This window comes from Colletotrichum truncatum, assembly GCF_014235925.2.
Source record: "Colletotrichum truncatum strain CMES1059 chromosome Unknown Contig_0003, whole genome shotgun sequence".
NCBI lineage: Eukaryota > Fungi > Ascomycota > Sordariomycetes > Glomerellales > Glomerellaceae > Colletotrichum > Colletotrichum truncatum.
In genome coordinates, this window is record NW_027222400.1 from 1,266,952 (window position 1) to 1,290,803 (window position 23,852).

Sequence of the window (23,852 nt, forward strand, 5' to 3'; positions counted from 1 at the left end):
AGACTATGCCTCCAACCAAATACACGAGAATAAACACAAGAGTCTGCAATATAGTGACCAATTTTACTAAACATATCATAACTATAGTGCACTATTGTAGAACGACAATCGGTTAAGCCATGCTTCTGTCACAGAACGGAGACCATCTGCAAGCCAAAGTTCAGCTAGGGTAGCTTCATTGTCAAAGCCATGATCTCCTGGTCTGATGATTAAGTGCACCTTTGACGAGGGACTTTGAAGCTTCAGCTCTTCGACAAACTTTCGCGATCCTTCGACGGGCACAGCCGAATCTTGCTCTCCATGAAGTATGAAAAGGGGCGGCAATGTCATCGATGTGCCCACTTTTGCCAGATTCTTCAAAGGAAACAATATCGGTTCGGTTCCAAAAACATCGACAAATCTCCCATTTTGCACGATGGCCATTGCTAAATCTAGCCTTGCTGGTGGGTCAATTTCTGTTATGGCTTCTGTTGTGTTGCTGTTTCGAAGAAAATCGTCCACAAGCTTGTCGGGGAAGTTTGGGACGCCTACAATGGGCTTGTCCATTCTTTGAGTGTAGTGGGCTGACTCAAAGTCTAGCATGGGGTAAGCCAGAATAAGTGCTCTTGGCTCTGCAAATCTGCATAAAGCCGATTGCAGTGCAAGATAGCCTCCTGTTTAAAGTGAAACCGCTGTGTCAGCTACCGAGCTGGGTAGTGAACTTGGGTTTGAGGTGTCTACAACTTACCGGCACTCTCACCCAGCACCATTAGGCGATCAACGTTGAGTTGCACATCTAAGCGTTCAACTGAATGAAGATGCTTCTGAGCTCCTCCGTTTTTGAACCACAGCCAGAAATTCTCAACATCCTTCAAGATATCTAGCCCTTTGACTTCGGGAAGGAGTCTGTAATTGGGGCTAATGATGATAGCGTCATGCAACTCTGCGTAATCTAATATCCAATTGGTGAACCAAGCAGGAAATAAACTTGAACCTGTTATCTGTATAGAATGAAGCTATGTCAGTAGTCTTCTTGTACTTGTTTGGCTCACAAAGACACAACGTACCAGAAAACCTCCATGGATTCGGACTATGACCGGCCTGGGACTTGAACTTTTCTTTGACTTTGGTACGATTATATCCACTCCAATGTCAAAGTTCGCACTGGGATAGGATGCGCGATAGATGCTGAACCTGTTGAACTTGGAGGGCTTCTCAGAAAGAAGTGCTTCCATAAGCTTATTGAACTGGGTTTTACGTTTGTCGTCCGCATCGGTAGGCATATCCGCAGAGTCCATTGCTGGCGGCAGAGTAGAGTAGAATGCAAATATTGCTTTAACAATTGTCTGGTTTGGCAGATTCTTATGGGAATGGCAGTAATTCAAATGATAAAGTGCAAAGGTTGAACTTTGGCTGCATCAGCAAAGGCTGATAAGGCCGAATGAGTGCTTTAATAGGTTCATCCAGGGAACAGAGATGCATTTCTCCAATTTAGGTTAATTCGTGTTCAGTGGAGCTAGTCACTGTGATCCTGAGACTCTCGAACCTGCCGCGATAACGGCATTTCACTTCTATCTATAGTTAATGTAAGCCTCAGTAGCTTTAGAATCAATTTTATTTGAGGTAGCAGCCCATCAGTGACATGAATTCTAAAGACTACTCGAACCCACTAATTTGTAAAGCTCTGTCTCAACCCTCTCCGAACATTCGATTACATAAGGATCTTGCGTACCTCACGATCAGTAAAACCGATATTAAGGAGGAGAGGCATCGAGAACTTACCTCCAAAAGGTGCAATTTGCGTGGCAATGAGACCACCAAGCTTATTTTTTCTGTCAGCGAACCAGTAAAGGTTAGCCAACCCTTCCCAAGAGCCGCTCCCAGAGGCTCGGCCAGTTGGTGACTGCCAGTGGCTTAACGAAAACGACAGACCCCATCCTTCTGTGTGATTTTCTGGCATGGGACTCAGAGGGGTAGGTCGCGCCAAATTCGGTTTAGAAACCGGGACGAACTCGTTGGAAAAACGCGGCTTGTCAACAATTTGGTCGCGAAACATTTCTAATCACATCTTAGTAACAATACGAGTGTTTCGCTTCCGCTATCCACTTTTCTTACCTTCCACAGTACTGGTTTTAAGAAGCTGGGCGCCCGTTTTTGCATCAGTTCCATCGTTCAAAAGCAGTGCAATGATACCTAAGAGGCCTCCAGTCAACAATCGTTCTAACCTTTAACTTGGAGAACACCTCATGGCAGTTGAACTTACGAGCATAATCTGCGGGCTTCCCAAAGCATCCATGCCCACCTGCACAGTAAATCTGCTCTCTTTCCTCGTCATTTTTAGCCATCAGAGGCTTTTTGTAGATGTGGTCGATTTCGTAAACATTGTCGTTCAAATCACGCTGGTGCATGTGAGCTAGCCCGGATTTTGCCTCATCGGATGGCCTGAAGGAGATGCTCGTGATGTTGAGAGGCCCAAGAATGTAGCTTTGAAAATATGACTCGAGCGAATGACCGCTAACGCGCTCTATTATGATTCCAACCCAGTCCATGGAAGTACCATATTGAAATGTTGTACCTGGTTGATTTACCAGAGGTCGATTGATGGTGTCTAGCCGGTCACATGAGAAATCATCAAGCCCAACGGGGCGAGAAACTTCGGCTAATTTGGAATCCTCGAAGGCATACCCAAAGCCAGCTGCATTTTTGCATCCAAAAGTAAGCTTTGGTGAGAAAAATGCAGAGCAAACGCTTGAATTTCGATGTTGAGGAGACACGTACCGGTATGGTTAAGCAACATGCGCAAAGTGATTCTCCCCTCCTTCTCGACATATTCAAATCCATCTTCAGGGGTTCTTTGGAGTACCTTAACGTCGCGCAGCTCAGGGGCCAGTGTCTCTAAGTGCTCTGCATCGTCCAAAAGCAGTAAGCCACGTTCCACGCACTGCATGCAAGCGATAGATGTTATAAGCTTGGTAAACGACACCAGCCAGAACGTCGTATCCAACGTCATTGGCAAATTGCTGGAAAGGCCCTTCTTGCCAGAGGCATGTTGAAATATTGGCACGCCATCCTTTCCAACAGCACAATAGACAATTCCAGGTATTCTCTGCTTGTCTCCAGAAGTATACTCGTCGATAATGGACTTCATTACAAGTCCCACATTATGCGTTGACATTTTGAGTGGTGATGAGACAGAAACCTTAGGTAAGGTACTACTACAGACCTGTGCAAGTAAACGCGGCGTGCAGACGTTAGCTACGTTGAGATGTCTTAATGTAGCCCTTAGTTTCGGTGGGTAGACAGCATGTGTGTGGCGTGAATGAGGTGCGAAGAGACAGACGAAGTCACATTCCCTCTTTTGGTATAATTAAGGTTCATATAACCAGGTTCGGAATTGTGGACCCGTGTATTATGGTACGGGTATTTCTGATGCCGAGTTGCTTCCTGTCGTCGGAAGATTTGTCTAAGAAACTCTCAGGCTTCTGATCATTGTGTTACCTACCTCTCAAAATCACAACCATAAGAAATTTCAAACTACCGTCCGCCCGCAGACATGGCGCCGTTTACGGAATACAGATGGATTCAAGGTCCTGTGGGGGAAATGCTCCGCTCGTCGTCGCTTGCCACCACCGCCACAGTGCCTTTGCAAGGGCATCTTGTCGTCACAACAGGGCATGTTGGGGTCGACCTAAAAAGCGGCCAACTCGTGCAAAGCTCAATTGTCGACGAGTTCCACGCCATTTTTAATTGTCTAGATGCAGCACTTCAAGATGCAGGAGTTAAGACTGGCCTCGCAGGAGCACATAAGGTTGTGGCTTACTTCACACGGGCAGAAGACGAGGCTACAATGCTGGAGCTCTTTCGAGGAAGATATCCTGGCCATTCACCGACGTGGACATCAGTAGTTGTTGCGGGTTTAGTGGTGCCTGGCATGCATGCGGAAGTTCAAGCCGAAGCTGTCCGGTTTGACTAATTGAAAGGGGCAATTTCATAATGTCATAGTCGGAAGCTCATTCTAGGGGTGAGATAGGTTGAGATTGAAGCAGGGGTTAATAGGCCGACAGTTTTCTAGGATTCAACAGTGACTCTCAATTTCTCATTCTCTATCAGGCATGTTTCTGTAGGGGTTCTTAGGATCCGCCTTTTCCTCCTCGACTGTGGGAAGCTTTTTGATCACCTTTGCTGGGGCGCCGACAGCGACAGAATAAGGTGGTATGTCCTTTGTTACGATGGATCCTGCTCCAATGGTGCTTCCTTTCCCGATTGTTACCCCTGGAAGGATAATGGTGCCTCCACCAACCCAAGCGTCGTCCTCAATCCGGATAGGGGTACCGAACTCCACAAACTTGATTCGAGATAGCACACTGGTCTCATGTCCAGCAGTATATATGCTCACGTTTGGTCCAAACTGGACACGGTCGCCGATAATAACCAAGCTTGTGTCAAGAATTGTGCAACTGTCATTTGTCAGAAACATTACCTTCAGGGGCTAGGTTGTTTGAGCATACTTGAAGTTGATGAAACAGTTCTCGCCTACGATCACATTGCATCCATAGTCTGGCACGAAAGGTGGCTCAATAAAAGTCCCTTTTCCCACCTTACCAAGAATGCCTTTCATCATGTCTTGTTGCAAGTTCATCAACTCGTCATAAGGCTTCGAGCTGGGGTCTAGCGTGTTGTATTTGTGTACAATACAACGAGCTTTGTGACGTCCCTCAAGCAACTTGGGATGGAGAGGGATGTACCTACTCCCCCGTAAGTACGTGCCATAAAACGGAGCCGAATAGTGCAGCTAACTCACAACATGCCCGAGATCATCTTTTCGTACTCTTCGCACCAAGGAGTACCTTGTAGATCGCGTGCAAGCTCGATTATTTTGGTGTCTTTGCTCGTTGTCGCCATGGTTGGAGTTTGATTCAATAGGTACGTAATACAGTGACTTGCAGTAATAAGAATCTTCACACCAGATAGGAAGTAGAGAAAAAAAAAAATACATCGCTTTATACCCTAGCTGACTTACTTTACTTACCCATCTTTTCCATGTTTTGCCGCACCAGGGAATTCGAGTCCAGGTGCTGTCTCCAGGACCAGACCTAAATTTCCTAAACAGGAGAAATTACTACTTTCGCCGAATGAGGAGATCCGCTTCACAACGGATCCAACTTTAAGCCCCAAGGCCGTTTAGCGTACCTGATCAAGATAAGTATTGACGAATGACATCATCCTACGTTCGCCCCACCACACTCCCTCCTTTGGAGATAACAACGCCTGAAGCAGTAGACAGACCTAAAGTCAACTGCTGATAGGACTAAGTATGGCAGCTGTCAGAGAAGAAACACACACATGGGTAGACGGGAAAGTAGAAGCGTAGAATAGAACTTATCGAAGAGTTTATGATCCTCGAAAGGAATTTGGGTTTGATAACCAGCAATTGAAATGCCTGTCAGTGGCTATGGCAGTTTTTCTGTGACAAATCGCAAGTATTCCAATATCCAAATGTATGCATACCATGTACAGTTTGCTCTGCATCAAATGCTTGATCAGTTCTCCGCAAGACCAGGATCAAGGCTCCACGATAAGCTCGAATCTGGGGAAAGTGGGGAAAGCAGAGGAGGTTCCGGGGCTTCCCCATCTCTTGGTCAGGAGGGTGTCGGGCATACGGAACTATGGTTCTGCACTACAGATGCAATGGGAATTCGGCTTTGCTTTTATCTGTTTGATGGGTCTTTGAAGGTTCTATCAGTTAAGAGAAACCAGGCATGATACTCTCTGAAATCAAGGCGGGCAAGTGAACAGCGAGTTGAAGTACTAATAAGACTGCCAGTCGGTTGTCAATAGTTCAAGACAAAGACTCGCAGTTCTCCTCTATCCCATCACTTCGAGTCTGGCAGGTTTTGACCGACCGCTTAACTCATATCAAAAGCAGTTCCACTTGCCACCTTAGGCGATAAGGTGCGTCTGTCACTTGGAATACATATTCCATTCCAAAACACTAGTCAGCAACTGACCACCGTTGCACAGTCACCTAACTCTCAGTCACTCCATCATCGAACCATCAACCACATCATATCGAACGATAAAATGGATCCCGAAGTTGAACGAGATATCAACAAGACCCAGAAGTCTACCTCAGTCCCCAGCGATGCACAGTCTGCAAAGTTGGGCGATTTGTACGACCTTGACGATGCCATTCTTCGTGCACAGGGCCATGCTCCTGTCTTAAAACGAACATTCAATATGCTTGGTACACTTGGTCTCGGGTTCAGGTCAGTCACATATCGACTATCTTCCTACACCGCTCTGTTTACACCGCTCTGTGTTGTGGACAAACCTTCAAAACCATACCAGTTGTTAACTTTGTCGTTTCATGTAGTATCACCAACTCCTGGTTGTCATATGCCAGCTGCTTTGGACAGAGCATGGTCTATGGCGGACCACAAGCAACCGTATTCGGACTCATAGTGGCCTGTTTCGTGCAATGGGCCGTCGCGGCAGGAATGGCTGAGCAGGCCTCGGCGTTCCCTTCTTCAGGAGGTATGACATTCTAAACCATCATCTGTCAATCCGTAAGCTAATCAACTATTGAACAGGCCAATACCATTTTACCTTTATTCTGGCCCCCGAAAAACACAAAAAGTTCGCCGCTTTCTCCGTTGGCCTACTCAGCGTCATCGGCTGGTGGGTGATTACCTGCTCCGGATTATCCAATAACGTTCAGTCAATCATGGGTATGGCCCAGTTCATGTATCCGGACTTTGAACCTCAGCGATGGCAATCATATCTGCTTTATCTTGGACTTCTCTTATCGACCCGTAAGCCCACTTTGAAGACTATCGACTTGAAAAATCTCTAATTCAACCAATTAGTTATACCCATCTTCACGATACCTCAACGCCATATTGGAAAATGGACCACCACCTGCCTGTTACTCTCGATTCTGGGCTTTATCATAGTGACAGTTGTTATCTTGGCCATGTGCAAGTCTTTTCAGCCTGCCAGCCATCTCCTCGAGTTTAGAGGGGCTAGCGGGTGGCCGGACGGAATGGCCTGGTTCATGAGTATTGGGAATGCCATGTACGCTTTCGCGAGTCTCGATGCTGTCGTACACATTGCAGAGGAGATGCACCATCCTGGCAAGGAGATCCCTCGCGTAATGTGAGTCAAATCAGCGTAACCCCTCGAGTGCTTTGACGCCGGTATGACTAACAATGATGTATAGCAACCTGACTTTATTGATTGGTCTTTTGACATCGGTACCATTCATTATATCGTTAATGTTGGTTATTAAAGATGTTGACAGTGTTCGGTCTGCTATCCTCCCAAGCCTTGAAGCATTCCATCAAGCAACCGAATCCAAAGCAGCTGCTCTAGGATTGCAGATACTGCTCACTGTGCTATTTTACAGTACGTATCGTATCAAACATTAAAACATTAGAGTTGGATGGTAGCAAAACTGACATTTGTTACTGAAGCATGCATGCCTAGCCAGTGGATAACATGTGGCCGGTTGGCTTGGGCCTTTGCTCGAGATGTGAGTCGCACTCAACCCAAAGGGCAAATCACGCAAAACGTACGAAATGTTGACTTGCATGTAATTAGAACGGTTTACCATACTCGGACTATTGGACAGGAATCCACTCATACTATGAGTTTCCGGTTCGAACTACTCTTCTCTCGGCAGCTTTCTGTGCAATTTACGGGCTGCTATACGTGGCAAGCACACAAGCTTTCAACTCTATTATCACTGCCGCTGTTTTAGTTATCAACATATCTTACATTGTGCCGCAGGCTATATGTCTCATTCAAGGCAGAGCCAAAAAGTTGCCAAGTCGTCCTTTTAACTTAGGCATCTTGGGATATGTTTGCAATTCATTTTCTCCGGTTTGGATTACCGTGATTGGGATAGTAATCTGTTTCCCTAATATTCTACCAGTGACTGCTGCTTCAATGAACTAGTAAGTTATTTTGGTCAAACACCTACCTTTTGTATCCAACTATACTAACACCCATCTAGTGTATGCGTGGTTCTCGGCGCAATCAGTATCTTTGTAGTTGGCACGTGGTACTGGATCAGAAATCAGTTCGAAGGGCCCCAGATTGATTGGGACTTGCTGGATGGCTCGAATGCGGTTAACAGTTAATTCTTTTGAAATCCAAGTCCAAAATTTTTGGGTCAACTTAGGGGGAAGCAATGAGCCTGGAAGGATTCAGATTGGGCTGGAGATTCTTGTTGTTCCAGTGTGTATTGCACTTATAGCAGAGTATATCATGTCTTTTTTAACAAATTTGAATATCAATATATCCAAAAACTTAACGCCAGTGCTTTCAATAAGTTGATAGGCGTCTGTTGAATTATTTGCATCCAAATTTGCCAAAGGTTGTTTTCCTACGTGCCGTGCCTAGTTTTTTTTGGCTTCAATCTGACAGCTCGTTATTTGTATGTGATATGAGGATCTTGAGTTTCCAGGAAATGGGACATTTTTAATCCAATGGAACGTCCTAACGATGTATAGTTTTCTTTCTGACTAGGAAAATGCAACTTCTCGAGTTATAGTAACTATGGATTCATTTCATTTTCACGTATGATGTGCCGTGTCCAAGTAGTGCGAGACGATGTTGTTGTATGTATCTACTACCTCTTCTGGTTCCCGAAAATAATCTTTATTCAGTGCGTGGAAAGAATATACAAACGTTAAATGCCTAGACTACTGAGTACTCTGTCTTATAGATTTGACTGAAGCAAGTTTCTAGCCCGCTTGTCAAGTTTCTTGAGCTCCTTTGTGATCTGTTGCGCATTGACAGTGCCTTGCTCGAGAGCACCATCAATTGAAGCTCTCCAGCCATGTGCCCAGTCTCCACTGGCGAAAAACACATTTCCCCACCTGCTTTGCAATTCGTCCTGATATTTAGACATATATCCAGGCCTCCACCAAGCTGGTCCGCCCTTGGAATATGGGTCCGTACACCAGTTATGGAAGATCTATATTCTGTCAGTGATCTGCTCTAACCAAAAAGAGCCTTTGGATGAAATCCTGCTGCTTGAGGCAATGATTACTAACCACTCTTCGAACATCCATTGGATGCAGTTTCTGAAATGCGTCCACAGCAAGTTCTGGGTTCTTCTCCGGAACAAAAGTCGTTCTCTCGTCTTTCCCAAACCCCACGACGTGGACATCTCCATTTGGGAGCACCCCGTCACCATATCCGTACATCAGGACACCGGGGAATCGCATTCCGTTCCACCTCTCAAGCTCCGGATTACCCACATCAGCATGAATCTTGGACATTTGATTGACATGGCCGAGCTGAATCGCATCTTGACGCTTCTGCGATAATGGCGGAGAGAAATGAATGTCTTGGAGCACGTTCAACGGTATGGTGCATACCACCTTTTGTGCCCGAAAAACTTCACCTGACTGGCTTTGAATGTGAACCTGGTTCGCCTTCTGCGCTATTGCCGCCACTGGGGTTGAAAAGGAGTAGTCGAGTCCGTGATCGACAGCTTCATGGAATATGTTCCTTGCAAGAGCTGTCTGGCCTTCCTTTAGTTTGTATCGTAGCCAAATATCGCCAAAGTTCTTTGAGTCGTGTGCCATCAGCGCGTGTGACCTGATCATATCCCAGAGGCTGCTTGTCTCCATTTCTCCGCCCGAGATATGGAGGAGCAGAGATACCAAAAGCCCTCTCTCTTCCGGGCTTAGCTTATGTTTTATTTGCTCGAATCGGTCTTGGCAAGACATTTTATCCCATTTTTCGATAGTCGCACGGTCCACAACGATGTTGTTCAACTGGGCGTGGGGTAGAGGGCAAAGGGTACGACAGTGCTCGCCGTCGACGTTTACGAAAACATCCCAAGCCCGGGATGACATTTTTCCAGCTTCTTCGTGGGATAACTTTCTGGGTTCAGCGTCTAAAAGCTCAAGGTTATTACATGTGTTCTATCCAAAGTAGTTCAAAGTGGATCTCGGTCGAGGGACTTCTTACCGGGGACATTGATAGTGTAATATCCCTTATCTTTGTCCGGACTTCCAGTTTCGATCAGATCTCGGTCCATGTCGTATCTAACCATCTCTCTGAACAAGTAACCCATGTGATGGGTCACCCAAGTTCCTCCCATTTCATAGAGAAAGCCTAGACAAAAACATTACTTGATGCGCGAGCATTACTCTCATTCCATTAGAATACGCACCGTCCTTGGTCACCGTATATGTTCGTCCACCCACGCGATCTCGAGCTTCGATTAACAATACTGAATGGCCTTTTCCAATAGGAACTCAGCTTGATATGATTCGGGTGACATCTACTCGGTAATAGAACCTACCCTTGGTAACAAGATCTCGAGCTGCCGCAAGTCCAGCGTAGCCAGCACCAATGACGACGGCATCGTAAACACGGTTGAGAGAAAAGTCTCCGCGTCGAGGGGGTTTGATTACTGCATTAGTCTCAAGACCCCGTTGGACGGTTTTGGAATCGGACGTCCATTGATATCCGTCACTTGTTTTAGACGTCATGGTGAAAGTTGATGGTTTTGCGAAACACCAATTCAACGAAAAAAGACTTGATTGCAATTCAATTTTTACAGTGTACCCAATATGTTTAACCGTTGCATCTATGATTGAACGCCTTGTTATAGTGTCTTCGCAAGCTGCTAGAACGCAAGCATCAACGACATTGGTCCTCCAGCCAGAGGCCAAGACCAACAAGTCTTAATCCAGATAAATGTCAAAATGAGACCCATTTTAACCGGCAATAAGAGATAATCCCACTTTCGGCTTTCGGATCTATCGTCGAGTAGTAGTCAACTAGATATGGTCATACGGCAAGTGGGATTGAGAGATAACTTATCATCGGACTCAAGATAAGACGACTTTCCGGGCGGGAACTAAATTCCGGCGGGGATGTGGAGGTTCAGGGATCACCCCTGACGAGTGGCCACGAGATAACTTCCCGATGTGGCAATCTCTCCAACATCTCTCCAACAGTTCTCCAACACTCATTGAGACCTACAAAGCAGTGATCAAATACTTAACATCGGACAGGGCAGCGCAATTTACACAGGCTCATACTACACCTCCAGAAAGATCAGAACCACGTTCACAATACTATTCTTACGTGTAGTCAACATTGTCAATTCTGCTCTACTTTCCATCTTCAATATCCAAAATGTCAGACTTCAAGGGTTTGAGCCTTCAAGGCAAGGTCGCCATTGTGACAGGCGCATCTCGGTACCGACTCTCGCCCTGCTCGTCAACTCAACACTAGCCAGTACTCCGCTAACATACAACCACGAACAGAGGCCTAGGTGCTGGGATCGCCGAGCTTCTAGGAAAAAGAGGAGCAAACGTTGTTGTCAACTACGTTTCGGAAAGCAGCCGCGAACGTGCTGAGAAAGTAGTTCAAACGATCGAAACGAACGGTACAAAGGCAATTCTGTGTCAAGCTGATGTCAGTAAGCTTGCGGACATTCCTAAGCTTGTTGAAAGCGCCTTGAAAATTAGCCCGTCGGGTAAAATTGATATTCTCATCCATAAGTAGGTGTTGTTGCTCTGCTGCAAGCGTCTGGGTCTTGGTGAAAAAAATCATTTGCTAACCTATTACGTTCTATCATAGTGCTGCGCAAGGAAACGAAGCCAACTTGGTCGACACAACACCAGAGTTCTATGACCGCCATTTCGATACCAATGTCAAAGGCCCTATATTCCTAACTAAAGCTGTCGAACCTTACCTCCCCAAGGGTGGCCGTATTGTATTCATTTCTTCTGCAGGTGCCCGCTTGGGAGTTGCTGGACAAACTGTATACGCTGCTACTAAAGCCGCTAACGAGGCACTCGCTCGTGTCTGGGCGAAGGAACTGGGCCAATCTCACGGTATCACTGTGAATAGTGTCAATCCTGGCCCCATTGCCACAGGTGAGCTTCTATTTGTGAAAACCAGCTCCTTGTAGAGATAAACCTCTAACTTTATGCGAATTACGTAGATCAATGGTTCCAAAGCGACGAACAGTTCCTGAAGGATATGCAGCCGTTGATCGAATCTACGCCGGCAGCTGCTCGTGTTGGAGAAGTTGATGATATTGCACCTTTGGTAGCTTTCCTTTGCTCTGAAGATGCCAAATGGACTACAGGCTCAACACTCTCTGCAAATGGCGGGCTCTACAACTAATATGTGGACGGTTTATGGTTTTGGATATAATTGCATCTATCATACAAAGCTCCCAACAATAAAGTAAAGCCATTCGGAAAATATGATTTTCGAAGCAGTTTATGACATACAATCGCTATCCTGTGTATCCCTGTGACTCCATATCCCGTTCTCTCCAATCTAGATTGTCCTGCTCCAGGTGATCCATCTTATCAACTTGGAACTTTTTTGCGATCCCTGCCCCTTCATCCGAGCTACCCATGTAACAGCTTACCCCGCATTACCCCAGAAAAGTGGAACATGGTGGTAGGCTTATCAAGCCTGGTGGGCAGGATTGATCTCCTCGTCTTCTTGTGTTCTATCCTCGGCCCAAAGATGCTCCTCAAACCAAACATCTCCCAATCTGGTCATGAGCTACTTGGAATGTGGTAGCCTAACGTCTGTCCTTTGTAAATTATTTCTCCATGTCGAACTTACAACCCCCAAAGCCACCACGATCTTTCAAGTTTGTTGGTGGCCCGAGCAGGAAGCGGCGGAAACCAAATTCCTTCGCTCCAAAGCCCCCTCAAAGAGTGGCGAGCATCACCGACACCTCTCGAAATCCCAACAGCAAACCTGGTGACGACAAGAACTCGGGCGATGAGAAGCGATCGCAGTGCGGCGCATCTTTGCACCCGCCATCGCAATCGCCGCCACAACCTAAGCCTACGGCTGACCATGAGGGGGGACACAGTGAAACCATGATTCCCAGTTCATCTCAGGCGCCAACAAGTATGTCTATATTGGACTCAAGCCTTCCTTGGCCGGTAGAAGCGACAGATAATGATGGTAATCTTCTTTGGGACTCGGGAAATCAACACATCGAACATTATTTCGATTCAATGGACCCCTCGTTTCTACTGATGCCATTCCTCGATAACTTCGACGATCTTGCCAGCTCCGAAGACTTAACTACGACCCCTAGTAACTCCGATACTGGGAACTCGGAAAATAATGACTCGACGAAATGCGGAACACATAATACGATGGATAATACAACGATAGTGGCTGGGTCAAATATCGTGCCCAAGTTTAATGCATTTTCTTCAACCATCGGGGATACTTTCTTATCTGGAAATGGGCTTAATGAATTACTGGCACAGTGTATGTCTACCGAGAAACCAACTTCCCAATTTATTTTGTGATCTGCTTTAGGGGTTACTAATAGAAAACATAGATGATCAAGAGTTTTGTATATGGCCGTTAACTTCAGATTTCGAGGCCAATCCCTTTCGATGCGGTGCAACTGCAAGGCAAGATTCGCAGTTACTGCTTCACTCAATACTTGCATTGTCATATCGACACATTAACCGAGTAACCGGGACCTGTTCGAAAGAGGCCAAGGAACACAAGGCCTTGGCGCTAAAACTATTGAATGAGACGCAAAGCGAGGCGGACGTGTTGAAAATCGATACCGATATGCTTGATGCTATCCTTGTACTATTTACTCTTGATGTAGGCCTTTTCATCTGTCTTTCTCAAGCCTAAAAGCTAATTAGCGCAACAGTGTGCAACTTCGGCGTACGGGTCATGGACGTCACAGCTCCGCTCTGCACACCGTGTACTCGTCGGAATAGAGGAGAATGGTAAGCCAAGAACACGACGGATACAAGCTCAGATAGCCATGTTGGTTTGGTGAGTGCGATGCTATGCAAAACCTTGATTCGTCACTAACACAACTCAGGTGGGACGTTACGCTGGCTTTGACAGTGAGGAAGGGTTGCGTACTGCCGCAAACATACCACTCTGATCTTCGAAACTACAACCCTGACGGTAAAGAGACGTTTTATAGCGTCTCCGGATGTCCGGAGGAGCTATTTCGATATATGATGCGAATCGGTCAATATGCCAGAGAAGTTGAGCTCGTCGCAACAATGACGTGTGTAACTTTTGACAATGGCCCGATTCTTGCGGTCGAGGAAAGTATTCGGAATTGGAATGCTCGAGAATATTCACAGTACTCCTACGATGATGCCACGCTCTGGACTACGGACACACCATCCACAGACGGCCGCGATCTAGAGGAAATAGTAAATTATCGCCAAGACCTTCATCACTGCGCCGAGGCCTGGAGGTACACTTTGCTTCTGTATATTCAAAGGGTTTTCAAGTGGGACAGAAAATCACAGCCCCCTTCCCTTCTTGCACTTCTCGGGCGTAGGATCCTCAATCATGTTGCATCCTGCAGGAGGAGTACACTACTACAGAAACAGCTCCTGCTTCCTGTTTTCTTCGCTGGGTGTGAGACCAAAGATCCAGATTTGCAACGAATTGTGAAGGAGTATTGCGAATGGTGGAGCGCACAAACTCGATACGATATGTTTCTGACCGCTTCGGCTCTGCTTGAAGAGATATGGAGCAAAAGCAGTCCACTCGACTGGTGGGGCTCTGTAGTAGATGAGAAGAGCCAGCCAAACGTGAATGGAGACTCACGTCAATATTTATTTGGATGAGCATGGTAGCACAAGTTGAAGTTTTTGTATTTTTTTTTTTTTTCATTCTGTTATTCCACAGTTGTAAATGTGATTCTTGGGACTTTTTCTTCTCCTGTAATCAGCCATGTTCTAGGGAGGCGGCTGAGGTGCCTCCGGCCCTCAAATTTTGTCACTATTAGACGTCAAGTATGAGCTGTAACCTTTTCATAGAAAGCATCGCCTAGTTCGATTTAAAGCAAGAAATATTCCAATGATTTGAGCGAGCAAAATATTCGATCCCCTTGCCAATGTGGTCTGATAAAAACGAACTTGAATTAACGCTAAAGATGACGGGTAGACTATGAAGCAACGGTAATTTTCGATATTTAGATTATTCTAGAAGACAACGACATAAATAATTTTTTGGCCCCAAAAAGGCTAACATGGCATACTATCTTCACTGTGATCACTGGGCTCCAGTTTTAGGGCTTTCTGTGCTGAAGCTCTCGTATTGCGATCTAGGTTCCTTATTGTACCTCGGTCCTGGAGAGGGCCATCCACCAAACATAGGTGGGTTTACGAAGATTCCGAAAGTCTCGTACCTAGCTGTTCCAGAAGCGAGCGAAGATTTGCCGGCTTTACGGCTTTGCCGATAATCTCGTATCTCGCTTTAATCATTCTCTAATCTCTGATAATTCACTAACGGTCTCTTACGCCTTGTCTCACGCTATTTCACTTGACCGCCGGAGTCCGCGGCCAAATCAGAGCCTCAACCAGTATCCGTGATGGTATCGAGAAATTCCACAGTGAAGAGTCCCAGTTCACTAATCACATAATACTGGTAATATCTGAAATACGAGATGTTTGTTGACAACAAGTTTTATTGTGGATGTAGCGAACAGGTATAATAAGAGATCTCGGTCATGGTCACTTCGTAGTTGCTCAACACACAAGTCAATTGCCCAGATTTCAAGCTTCTATACAATCGTTTTTCTCACTTCACCTCCATAATAATGCGCTTCTCTCCTCTTTTCTATGCGGCCCTTGTGGCTGCCGCTCCTGCTACTACTTCAAATGCCCCCGAAGTCGAGATCACCAACGTCTCTGCCAAGGCGCTTGTCAACAACACCCTCACTTTCGACTTTGACGTTATCGACAACGCTAATAACCAAACCACCCACTGCTACGGTGAATGGTAAGTACGATTCTAAAGCCTCTACTCCACAGATACTGATCGGCTAGGGACGACGTCAACCGCGCCACTCCCGCGGTACCTTGTACCGTCCCTTCGTACAACGCTACAATTTACTTCCCTCTCGGTTCTAACATCGAGTCCTGGATTGCTTTTATTGGCGCCGAAGGTCGCGAAAGTCTCTATCTTGCCAGTGTTCGCACCGGCACGCCGAACTACGTTTGCGGGCACTCAGGATCGGAGGGGGTCCTTAGCCTATGCTTCACTCTGCCTGGGTACAAGATTTCCACCGTCGCTGTTTAAACTGATGCTTCTCGCGATGTTCGACGAGAAGTAACCTCGAGACATGTGAACATGTCGCGCTCAAGAGCCTCTATTATGCAATTAATTTAGAATTGACGAGTATTTTTGCTAGCTCGTCTACAATTTCCTATTTTCTTCCCTGTGTTGTGGAAAAGGTGATCGCACAGGTTTCAGTCATTGTCTAAGTCGTTGAAGCTTGATATCACAGAAGTAAATTATGTCAAATTTAACCAACATCACGACGACCGGGTGCGGCGTAAAATTGAACATTCACATCAGTTGCCCCCTTGCTCCGGTTACCTATCCCACTACAACGTCCTGAGTTTCTTTTTCTTTTTTCTTTCTTTCCGTTCCTATCTTCGATGAACCTGTTAAGATTGAATTGAGCTGTTCCACGTGTGAAGTTTAACGCTTTAGTTGCCGTTCACGAACTTTTAGTAATGCCGCGAGAGTTCTTGTAAAGCGGTTGGGGAAGATTCCTATCTGCCCCCGTCCTATCACTTTTAAGGGGCTTTCACCCCTCACCGCAGTTTGGTTCGGGAATGACTGTCGACGGTCTGTCCAGAATCCAGCGGTAACTGTCTTACTGGTAGGCATTCTGGATCTAGTAGCAATAACAAACCTTTTTGCTATCCTTTCTACACTCAAACGACGGCAATTCCACTGGAGGAGGGGGCTTTTCGATATAGCGCCACAGGGTTATCCCAAAATGGCTTCGGTAACATCGGGATGGCGACTGCCCTGCTTAGCTCCTCAGGCGCTACAGAGAGCATCTCTGTGAGATGGCAGATCCTCTCTCGAGCTGTGACTTTATGAGCTACTATCAAGCTTAGTCTTCCGTTTAGGTTGGTTTGGAAGGGGTGTTGCAACAGAAGATGCGTTTTACTGTTGTCGTGCTGGAAAATGAGGACTTTGCGATGGAGATGGTGCCCGCATTTCAGACCCTGTTGAAATTCACGGCTGGCTTTACAACCGCCCAGTTTGCGGTGTTTTGTACAGGACTCCTCGTGGTTTTACAACTTTGAATCCGGACAAGTTGCGAACAAGGTCTATCAACTTTGTGAGTAAATTTCAGACCATGGTCATTACCTGTCCAGCACTTAGGGGGCAGGAAACCAGCACTTTGTTGTATGGCTGCCCAAGCGGGTGCCGTTCTACCTCGATTTTCGAGAGTGTGATCATGAGCTGTCGCCCAATAAGTTTCTTTGAAAGAAACAACCACGCAACACAAATGTCATACGGCTTGTGTTTGATTCCAAATTGCAAAGTGTGGGTTCGTCGGGGACTACAAGCGGTAGGAAATGTTGGAGAATTTACCTGTGGCTCAGGTCCATATGTATCTGCTCCAAAAGGAAGAAGACCACAAGGTAAGAAGGCCTCGGCAATTCATATTTTGATAAGTCTCAAGAGGCAGTGTGGCGTGGTGAGGGGCCTCGTCGGCTGGAGAACACGGTTCTGGAAGAGTGACGCGTCGAGTGACGACTTAGACACCGCCTAACAATGGCCTCGACTTGTAAGTGGGTTAGACTAGCGCGGTAGCCAATGGCCAGCTTCCAGATTGATTGACTGCATCCAGATAGGCCCGTTCGTCGTCCCCGAAATTTAGGGATCCCGGCCGGTCGGGCGTTTTTCAACTCTATGTCCGGCATCCCCAGAACACCCCTGGGCGATTCAGTTGTTTTACCTCACGGGAGGGTCGAAACGAGACGAACTCTGTTAGATAGGGTTGATCTCCAAGACTGTTAACACTGCTGCTCATCTATGAGAAGTCTATTTCATCATTAACTGTTTTCCCTTTTTTCTATGGGTATTCGAGAGAGAGAGAAAAAGTTTTTCATCTGTTTTGGAAGAAAAATGGTTGATCCGAATAAATGGATAGCATCCACCTCTTCTTCATATTTTCCTTTTTCGTCATCGATGCCACCAACAACAATCTTAGCCCATGGTCAACCAGGTCCGCCTGTCTTTCACCCCTATCCGGACCTCTCCCACAGACCGATGGTCCTTGCATAGACAAAGCCCCCCTCCCCGGTATGTCATTGTCAGCAAAATTTGGCCCAATCTTATTGAAGCTTGCAGACGCGCAGCGGCGCCACCGGCGAAGTGGAGAATGCCTCGTCAGCGGAAGCCCCAGCGAACATGCTTCTGTCAACGTCTCCGACCCATAAATAGACGGAATGTGGGAGAGCCATCCGGGAAGCCCCACGCCGGATCGACCCCGGTTTCCACTTTAGAACCATCTTTTGCTCCCGTGAAAGCTTGAGTCTACACATTTTGACTTGGCGTCTGCTCTGAGGCTGAGTTAAGGACAGCCGCATGGGACCGCATTGACTCTAAAATGCGCTCAGCGGGGGTCGAGGTTGTGTATGTGAGGCTCGGAACCCCTGCGAGCCACGACGGCAACGGGTAGTGCATTACCTTTCGCGCGTTCCTGGTTGGACGGGTGTTCAGACGACGGTCCGCGACATTGGACGGAAACGATCAAAAATAGCAGTGAGAGACGTGGGGATGACGAGGGCTCTCCATGGCTGTAGAGGAGAGGAAAGTGGTGAGCCACTCCACAGTCCACATCACGGATGCGGCGAGGGCGACGAGGCCGATGGAGGACGAGGTGCGAAGTCGAGTTGTATAAAGGCTGGTGTAGGAGCCGGTTGTCATGTTTATCTCGGACTCGACATCAGGCGCATCAACCGCAACAACATTCTTTTCGATATCACAACAGTTTAGACAATCGCTTCTACATTCGCTACAACTTGTCTTGTTCCTGAGCATTCGACACAATGGTCCGCTTTTCCGCCCTCTCGGCCGCTGGCCTTGCGCTTTGCGGCTATGTCGCTGCCCACCCCGGTGAGCACCACGATCACCACGAGATGAAGCGCAACATCCAGCTTCGCGACAACGTTGCCGCCATCGGCCAGCGTTCCCTCAACTCCTGCTCCAACTCCGCCGGCGCCCAGAAGATGAAGGCTCGCGCCGTCCAGCGCCGTGCGCAGAAGGTCAAGGAGATCCGCGAGAAGAAGGGTCTCAAGGCTCGTAAGTAGTAAACTTTGCTTGAACAATATCGGATGTTCTTCTTTGCTGACAGTTCCACAGCCGCCAGAAAGTACCGTCGTGACTCTGACGACCTCACCGCCTGGGAGGCCGTCAACCACAACCAGACCGGTGTCAGCAACAACGGCATCTTCACTCCCCTTGAGGACGTTTTCAGCGCCAACACCAGCTGCGTCTTGGCTCCTGAGATCACCGACGGCCCTTACTACGTTGTCGGCGAGTACATGCGCTCCAACGTCATTGAGTCTGAGTACTGCGACGGTGTGCCCTTGTTCCTGGAGGTGCAGTACGTCGATGTCAGCACCTGCGAGCCCATTCCCGCTGTTGCCGTCGACATCTGGAACTGCAACGCCACCGGTATCTACTCCGGAATCTCAACCAACGGCAACTACGCCGCCGACGGCCTCAACAGCACTTTCCTCCGTGGCATCCAGCTGACGGACCACGATGGTGTTGTTCAGTTTGAGACCATCTTCCCCGGTCACTACGAGGGCCGTGCCACCCACACCCATCTCCTGTCGCACACCAACGCGACTGTGATGCCCAACGGCACAATTTCTGTCTGGGATGCTCCCGTCTCTCACATTGGCCAGCTCTTCTGGCCCGAGAGCCTCCGCTCCGCCGTCGAGGAGCTCGCCCCCTACAACACCAACACTCAGTCCGTGACCAGCAACGCCGAGGACATGTGGTCCGTCCTTCAGGCCGACGCCTCCTACGATCCCTTCCCCCAGTTCGTCTACCTCAGCAACGACCTTCAGGATGGCCTCTTCGCCTGGATCCAGATCGGTGTCAACGCCTCCGCCGACTACACTGATGACGACTACTACAGCATCGCTGGCTACATTGACGAGAATGGCGGACACTCTTCCGGCACTAGCTTCGGTGGCGGTGGTGGTGGTGCTCCCGGTGGTGGCAACGGCACCGCCAACGGTACTGCGCCCAGCGGCGCTCCCCCTTCCGGTACCGGCGCTCCCCCTTCTTAAGGCGTGATCAGGAATTGGTTGCCTAGTCCCAACTGCCGATGGGCGCCTGTCGTGTCAAGTTTTCGTTATTGTATGATATTCAGATACCTACAGATAGACACATTGAACATTAAAGCCTTGGTAAAGCGCACATTTCTCATTTATTTAATTGGTGTCTTTTTAGAGTGTTGTGATTGCGCCTAATTGACTAGTGATAGAGGGAAACGTTTGACAGGCCTTTCTCCTTGATTCTTCGTTCGTTTACTTGGCTAAAGTTGAAGCTTTTTTTTGAGCCGCATTAGTAGCTTGGCAGAAAACAAATACTGTTACTCTGTGGAGAGCAGAAAACCCACAGGCCTCAAAATGTGTAAACTCAAAAGGTTGTACATCTTCTCAGTGAAGTTCAAGAATCCAAACAGCAGAGTGTGGGGTGCGCTTTGGTCTCAATACGTCCAGGCTCAACGTAAATGGATGGCTGTTGCAGGAATTATGACATATTCTACTACGTAGTAGAGTAACATTAGGATCAAAGCGCAATTGAAGAAACATGTAGAAATCAGTGGCAACAGCACAGACCAATTGAGAACAAAGCAACTGGCAAAGTTGATAGCGTTCCCAATACCATTAAATCATTATAGGTACCTTAGTATCAGTTTTCCAAAATGGCATGGTATTCACGCGGCAGAAATATTACAACTGATGGTTTTCCTAGCGAGTTCTGATTCTACACAAGTGCTTATTATACATCTTACTACAAACTATTACTATTACTACTACTACGCCCCCCTGTGAACAACACGTGCCAGCGCCAAGAACGGACGACCCCCAAAATGGAAGCTCCATTATTCCTTGTTCGCTGGCGTCCACCAATTGTTTCCTCTGATGCCTCCACGCGTTTCACTTCTCAATTGCTTCAGCAAAGTTACCCTTCTGGTGCCACCATTGCATTTTCCCTCGCAGACGCGCCTGTTACTTTGCAGATCTAGACTTTAGACGAAGTTAATTCGGTACCCGTCATGGTCTAGTGCTCCTGGCCTGCATGGCTAGAAGGCTGAACCTGCATTGCGATCCCGGAATTGTGGCGTGGGGGCGTTGCTACTGTTGCATTTTCCTAGTCGCGGACCACTTCCGCTAGAGAATGAGACGATATGATAAATGGACTGCTCCTCCTCTTCTTCTGGCGAACCTTCGTTCTGCCGGTTCTGCCATGTCAGGTTACTCTCTACCGGCTTGACACCGTTTCAATCAGCATGAAGCACCTCTCTCTCGCCGCGGCCCTCGTCGCCGTGGTGGTGCAGCCATGGCTAGCTACCGCTGTCAACCTCGAGCTCAACGTCACAGCGTTGACCGGCGGTGAGCTCGAGTCGGATTGGACCAGTGTTTACTACTCCAAGTCGAACCCTCTGCTGCTCGGAAACGACGGTGGCGCAGCTACTGGTGGTTTTCACGCATGGGACCTGAACAGCGACACGCCTCTCTCCGAGATCAAGGCTTTGACCACCGGCCGGACGAAGCTAGTCACGACCGTTTACAATGTGAGCGACAAAGACCTCGCGGTCACCATCGCCATGCCGGACTCTATCATCCGTGTGTTCGAGGTCCCCTCTTTTACCGAGATCCAGGCTGCCCAGACCACCGCTCTGGGCGATTGGTCCGCCCTGTGTTCATGGCGCAGCAAGAGTCTGAACGACTATGTCTTTCTTTTCGGAAAGGGACAAATCATTCAATACCTCATCCGTCAAGGGAAATCCGATATTGAGCTAGTTGAGGTTGGTTTATCTTTGAATCTCGTGTTGAGTACCATTTGCTGAATCACCTAGATCCAAACTTTCTCAGCACCAACCGAATTCTCCGGCTGTGCCGTCTCTCGATCTCAGTCCAAGATGCTTCTCTCCGCCGACGACGACAAGGACATTTATGTGTTCAATCTCACTGAATCTACCGATGCTCCCGAGGTTACGAAGCTTGGCGAGGCGGCAGAGGATGTGACTGGCATCGCTGTGTATGCCTCCAATTCAACTGGCCAAGATTACCTGTTCGTCGCCCAGGAAAGCGCCATTGCCGTTTACGAATATCCGTTCGAGCTTCTTGGTACTATTGCACTGACTGGTCTGGAGGATATTGAAGTTCAGGGTCTCAGTATTTACCAGGGAGCAACCTCAAAGTACCCCAATGGTGCCATTGCCTTCGCCATTGAGGCCGACGATGTCGCTGGATTTGGTCTTGTGTCTCTGGATGGTGCCCTCAGTGAACTCGCCGTCTCCTCCAACACCGAATACGACCCTCGATCCCCAGTCGGATGCCGTACTCGTTCCAAAATCTGCGATGCATGCTCTACCAACGGGTACTGCCAAGACAACGCCCTTGGATGCGCCTGCTTCTCCGGCTTCACGGGCGATAAGTGTGACCAGTTCCAGTGCACCGATAACTGCTCCGGGCGTGGCGAATGCGTCGGCCCGAATCAGTGCAAGTGTGAGAACGGATGGGGAGGACTCCATTGCTCGTTCCTTCTGGTTGAGCCTTCGTACGAGACTGACCAGAATGGCGGCGATGGTGATGATCCCGCTATCTGGATCTCGCCCGAGTCTGCCGACAAGTCTCGTATCATTACCACGACCAAGTCCACTCAAGGAGCTGGCTTGGGTGTCTTTGACTTGACTGGCAAGCTACTCCAGACCATTTACGCCGGTGAGCCTAACAACGTCGACATCATTTATGGTTTCCAAGTTGGTGACCGCAAGGTCGACCTCGCCTTTGCTGCCTGCCGCGCAGACGACACTCTATGGTAAGAAAGATACACCCCTTTCGATCGTGTCAGCCCGACTAACAAGGTATCAGCCTTTTTGAGATGACTTCGAATGGCACTCTCACGAACATTCCAGGCGGTATCCAGCCTGTCGTGCCCGGCTACACGGTTTACGGCTCGTGCGTTTACCGGTCCCCCAAGACCAACAAGCAATACCTCTTCGTCAACGAAAAGTCCGCCAGGTATCTGCAATACGAGTTGACTTCCACGTCAAACGGTACCCTTCAAACTACCCTGGTCCGCGACTTCACCGGCGGCTCGGGTGGTCAAGTCGAGGGTTGCGTTACTGATGAAGAGAACGGCTGGATCTTCCTCGGCGAGGAGCCATCTGCTCTTTGGCGATATGACGCCGAGCCCGACTCCAAAGAACCAGGTGTGAGAGTCGCCTACGTCGGTGACGGCCATATCTATGCCGATGTGGAGGGCGTTACTCTGGTATACGGCGCTCAGCCTGATCAGGGCTACGTCATTGTCTCTAGCCAGGGTGTGAGTGCCTACAACGTGTATCGCCGTGCCGCTCCGCATGAGTACGTCACGACTTTTACCATCACCAAATCTGCAGACGGTCAGGTCGATGCAGTTTCCAACACCGATGGTATCACTGCGGTCGGAACAAACTTGGGCAAGGATTTCCCTCATGGTCTTGTTGTTGTACACGACGACGCGAACCAGCTCCCGGGTGGAAGTACCAGCACGGAAGCCAGCTTTAAGCTGGTCAGCCTTGAAAAGATTCTCGGCGCTGATGCACTCAAGTCGCGCAACTTGCTCGACGACGTCGACGCCAACTGGGATCCCAGGAAGCAGATTAAGCAATGAACATTATGAGAGTTCTGAAAACAAAAATGTCATAGAATAAACTAGTCAATAAGACAACATCCCAAATGCAGCATCCCACTGTCCATTTGTTCATCTTGCCGGTCTTGCAAAATTTGAAGTTTGGCCATACAACCTTTCTGAGCTTATTT

General features: G+C 48.0%; 11 protein-coding genes across 11 annotated transcripts; 7 read left to right on the forward strand and 4 right to left on the reverse strand.

The window, feature by feature from the left end:
* Window positions 1-81: 81 nt before the first annotated feature.
* Window positions 82-1,277, reverse strand: CTRU02_205230 (carboxylesterase 3; the record flags this gene model as incomplete). The annotated part of the gene is made up of 3 exons (XM_070204522.1): window positions 82-653; window positions 728-980; window positions 1,047-1,277. 3 exons carry the CDS (start codon window positions 1,275-1,277, stop codon window positions 82-84), a joined length of 1,056 nt encoding a protein of 351 aa, XP_070061626.1.
* A 413-nt stretch (window positions 1,278-1,690) lies between these two features.
* Window positions 1,691-3,154, reverse strand: CTRU02_205231 (beta-lactamase family protein; the record flags this gene model as incomplete). The annotated part of the gene is made up of 4 exons (XM_036733985.2): window positions 1,691-2,037; window positions 2,095-2,172; window positions 2,243-2,674; window positions 2,758-3,154. 4 exons carry the CDS (start codon window positions 3,152-3,154, stop codon window positions 1,691-1,693), a joined length of 1,254 nt encoding a protein of 417 aa, XP_036574275.2.
* A 378-nt stretch (window positions 3,155-3,532) lies between these two features.
* CTRU02_205232 (endoribonuclease l-psp family protein) lies at window positions 3,533-3,952 on the forward strand (the record flags this gene model as incomplete). Its single annotated transcript, XM_036733986.1, has 1 exon — window positions 3,533-3,952. One exon carries the CDS (start codon window positions 3,533-3,535, stop codon window positions 3,950-3,952), a length of 420 nt encoding a protein of 139 aa, XP_036574276.1.
* A 123-nt stretch (window positions 3,953-4,075) lies between these two features.
* Window positions 4,076-4,881, reverse strand: CTRU02_205233 (acetyltransferase C18B11.09c 2; the record flags this gene model as incomplete). The annotated part of the gene is made up of 3 exons (XM_036733987.1): window positions 4,076-4,436; window positions 4,488-4,724; window positions 4,781-4,881. The coding sequence occupies 3 exons, from the start codon at window positions 4,879-4,881 to the stop codon at window positions 4,076-4,078; spliced, it is 699 nt and encodes a 232-aa protein (XP_036574277.1).
* A 1,335-nt stretch (window positions 4,882-6,216) lies between these two features.
* On the forward strand, window positions 6,217-8,120 carry CTRU02_205234 (amino acid transporter; the record flags this gene model as incomplete). The annotated part of the gene is made up of 8 exons (XM_036733988.1): window positions 6,217-6,245; window positions 6,353-6,513; window positions 6,570-6,791; window positions 6,837-7,134; window positions 7,304-7,383; window positions 7,452-7,510; window positions 7,579-7,934; window positions 7,994-8,120. 8 exons carry the CDS (start codon window positions 6,217-6,219, stop codon window positions 8,118-8,120), a joined length of 1,332 nt encoding a protein of 443 aa, XP_036574278.1.
* A 581-nt stretch (window positions 8,121-8,701) lies between these two features.
* CTRU02_205235 (monoamine oxidase n) lies at window positions 8,702-10,490 on the reverse strand (the record flags this gene model as incomplete). Its single annotated transcript, XM_036733989.1, has 5 exons — window positions 8,702-8,959; window positions 9,039-9,889; window positions 9,964-10,110; window positions 10,169-10,237; window positions 10,301-10,490. The coding sequence occupies 5 exons, from the start codon at window positions 10,488-10,490 to the stop codon at window positions 8,702-8,704; spliced, it is 1,515 nt and encodes a 504-aa protein (XP_036574279.1).
* Window positions 10,491-11,142: 652 nt separating this feature from the next.
* Window positions 11,143-12,141, forward strand: CTRU02_205236 (L-xylulose reductase 1; the record flags this gene model as incomplete). The annotated part of the gene is made up of 4 exons (XM_036733990.1): window positions 11,143-11,204; window positions 11,274-11,510; window positions 11,590-11,888; window positions 11,957-12,141. The coding sequence occupies 4 exons, from the start codon at window positions 11,143-11,145 to the stop codon at window positions 12,139-12,141; spliced, it is 783 nt and encodes a 260-aa protein (XP_036574280.1).
* A 443-nt stretch (window positions 12,142-12,584) lies between these two features.
* On the forward strand, window positions 12,585-14,612 carry CTRU02_205237 (uncharacterized protein; the record flags this gene model as incomplete). The annotated part of the gene is made up of 4 exons (XM_036733991.1): window positions 12,585-13,263; window positions 13,337-13,614; window positions 13,667-13,794; window positions 13,844-14,612. The coding sequence occupies 4 exons, from the start codon at window positions 12,585-12,587 to the stop codon at window positions 14,610-14,612; spliced, it is 1,854 nt and encodes a 617-aa protein (XP_036574281.1).
* A 974-nt stretch (window positions 14,613-15,586) lies between these two features.
* CTRU02_205238 (uncharacterized protein) lies at window positions 15,587-16,068 on the forward strand (the record flags this gene model as incomplete). Its single annotated transcript, XM_036733992.1, has 2 exons — window positions 15,587-15,768; window positions 15,816-16,068. 2 exons carry the CDS (start codon window positions 15,587-15,589, stop codon window positions 16,066-16,068), a joined length of 435 nt encoding a protein of 144 aa, XP_036574282.1.
* A 2,780-nt stretch (window positions 16,069-18,848) lies between these two features.
* On the forward strand, window positions 18,849-20,102 carry CTRU02_205239 (GPI anchored protein; the record flags this gene model as incomplete). Its single annotated transcript, XM_036733993.1, has 2 exons — window positions 18,849-19,101; window positions 19,162-20,102. 2 exons carry the CDS (start codon window positions 18,849-18,851, stop codon window positions 20,100-20,102), a joined length of 1,194 nt encoding a protein of 397 aa, XP_036574283.1.
* Window positions 20,103-21,229: 1,127 nt separating this feature from the next.
* On the forward strand, window positions 21,230-23,703 carry CTRU02_205240 (putative phytase; the record flags this gene model as incomplete). The annotated part of the gene is made up of 3 exons (XM_036733994.1): window positions 21,230-21,850; window positions 21,902-22,866; window positions 22,920-23,703. 3 exons carry the CDS (start codon window positions 21,230-21,232, stop codon window positions 23,701-23,703), a joined length of 2,370 nt encoding a protein of 789 aa, XP_036574284.1.
* Window positions 23,704-23,852: the final 149 nt, after the last annotated feature.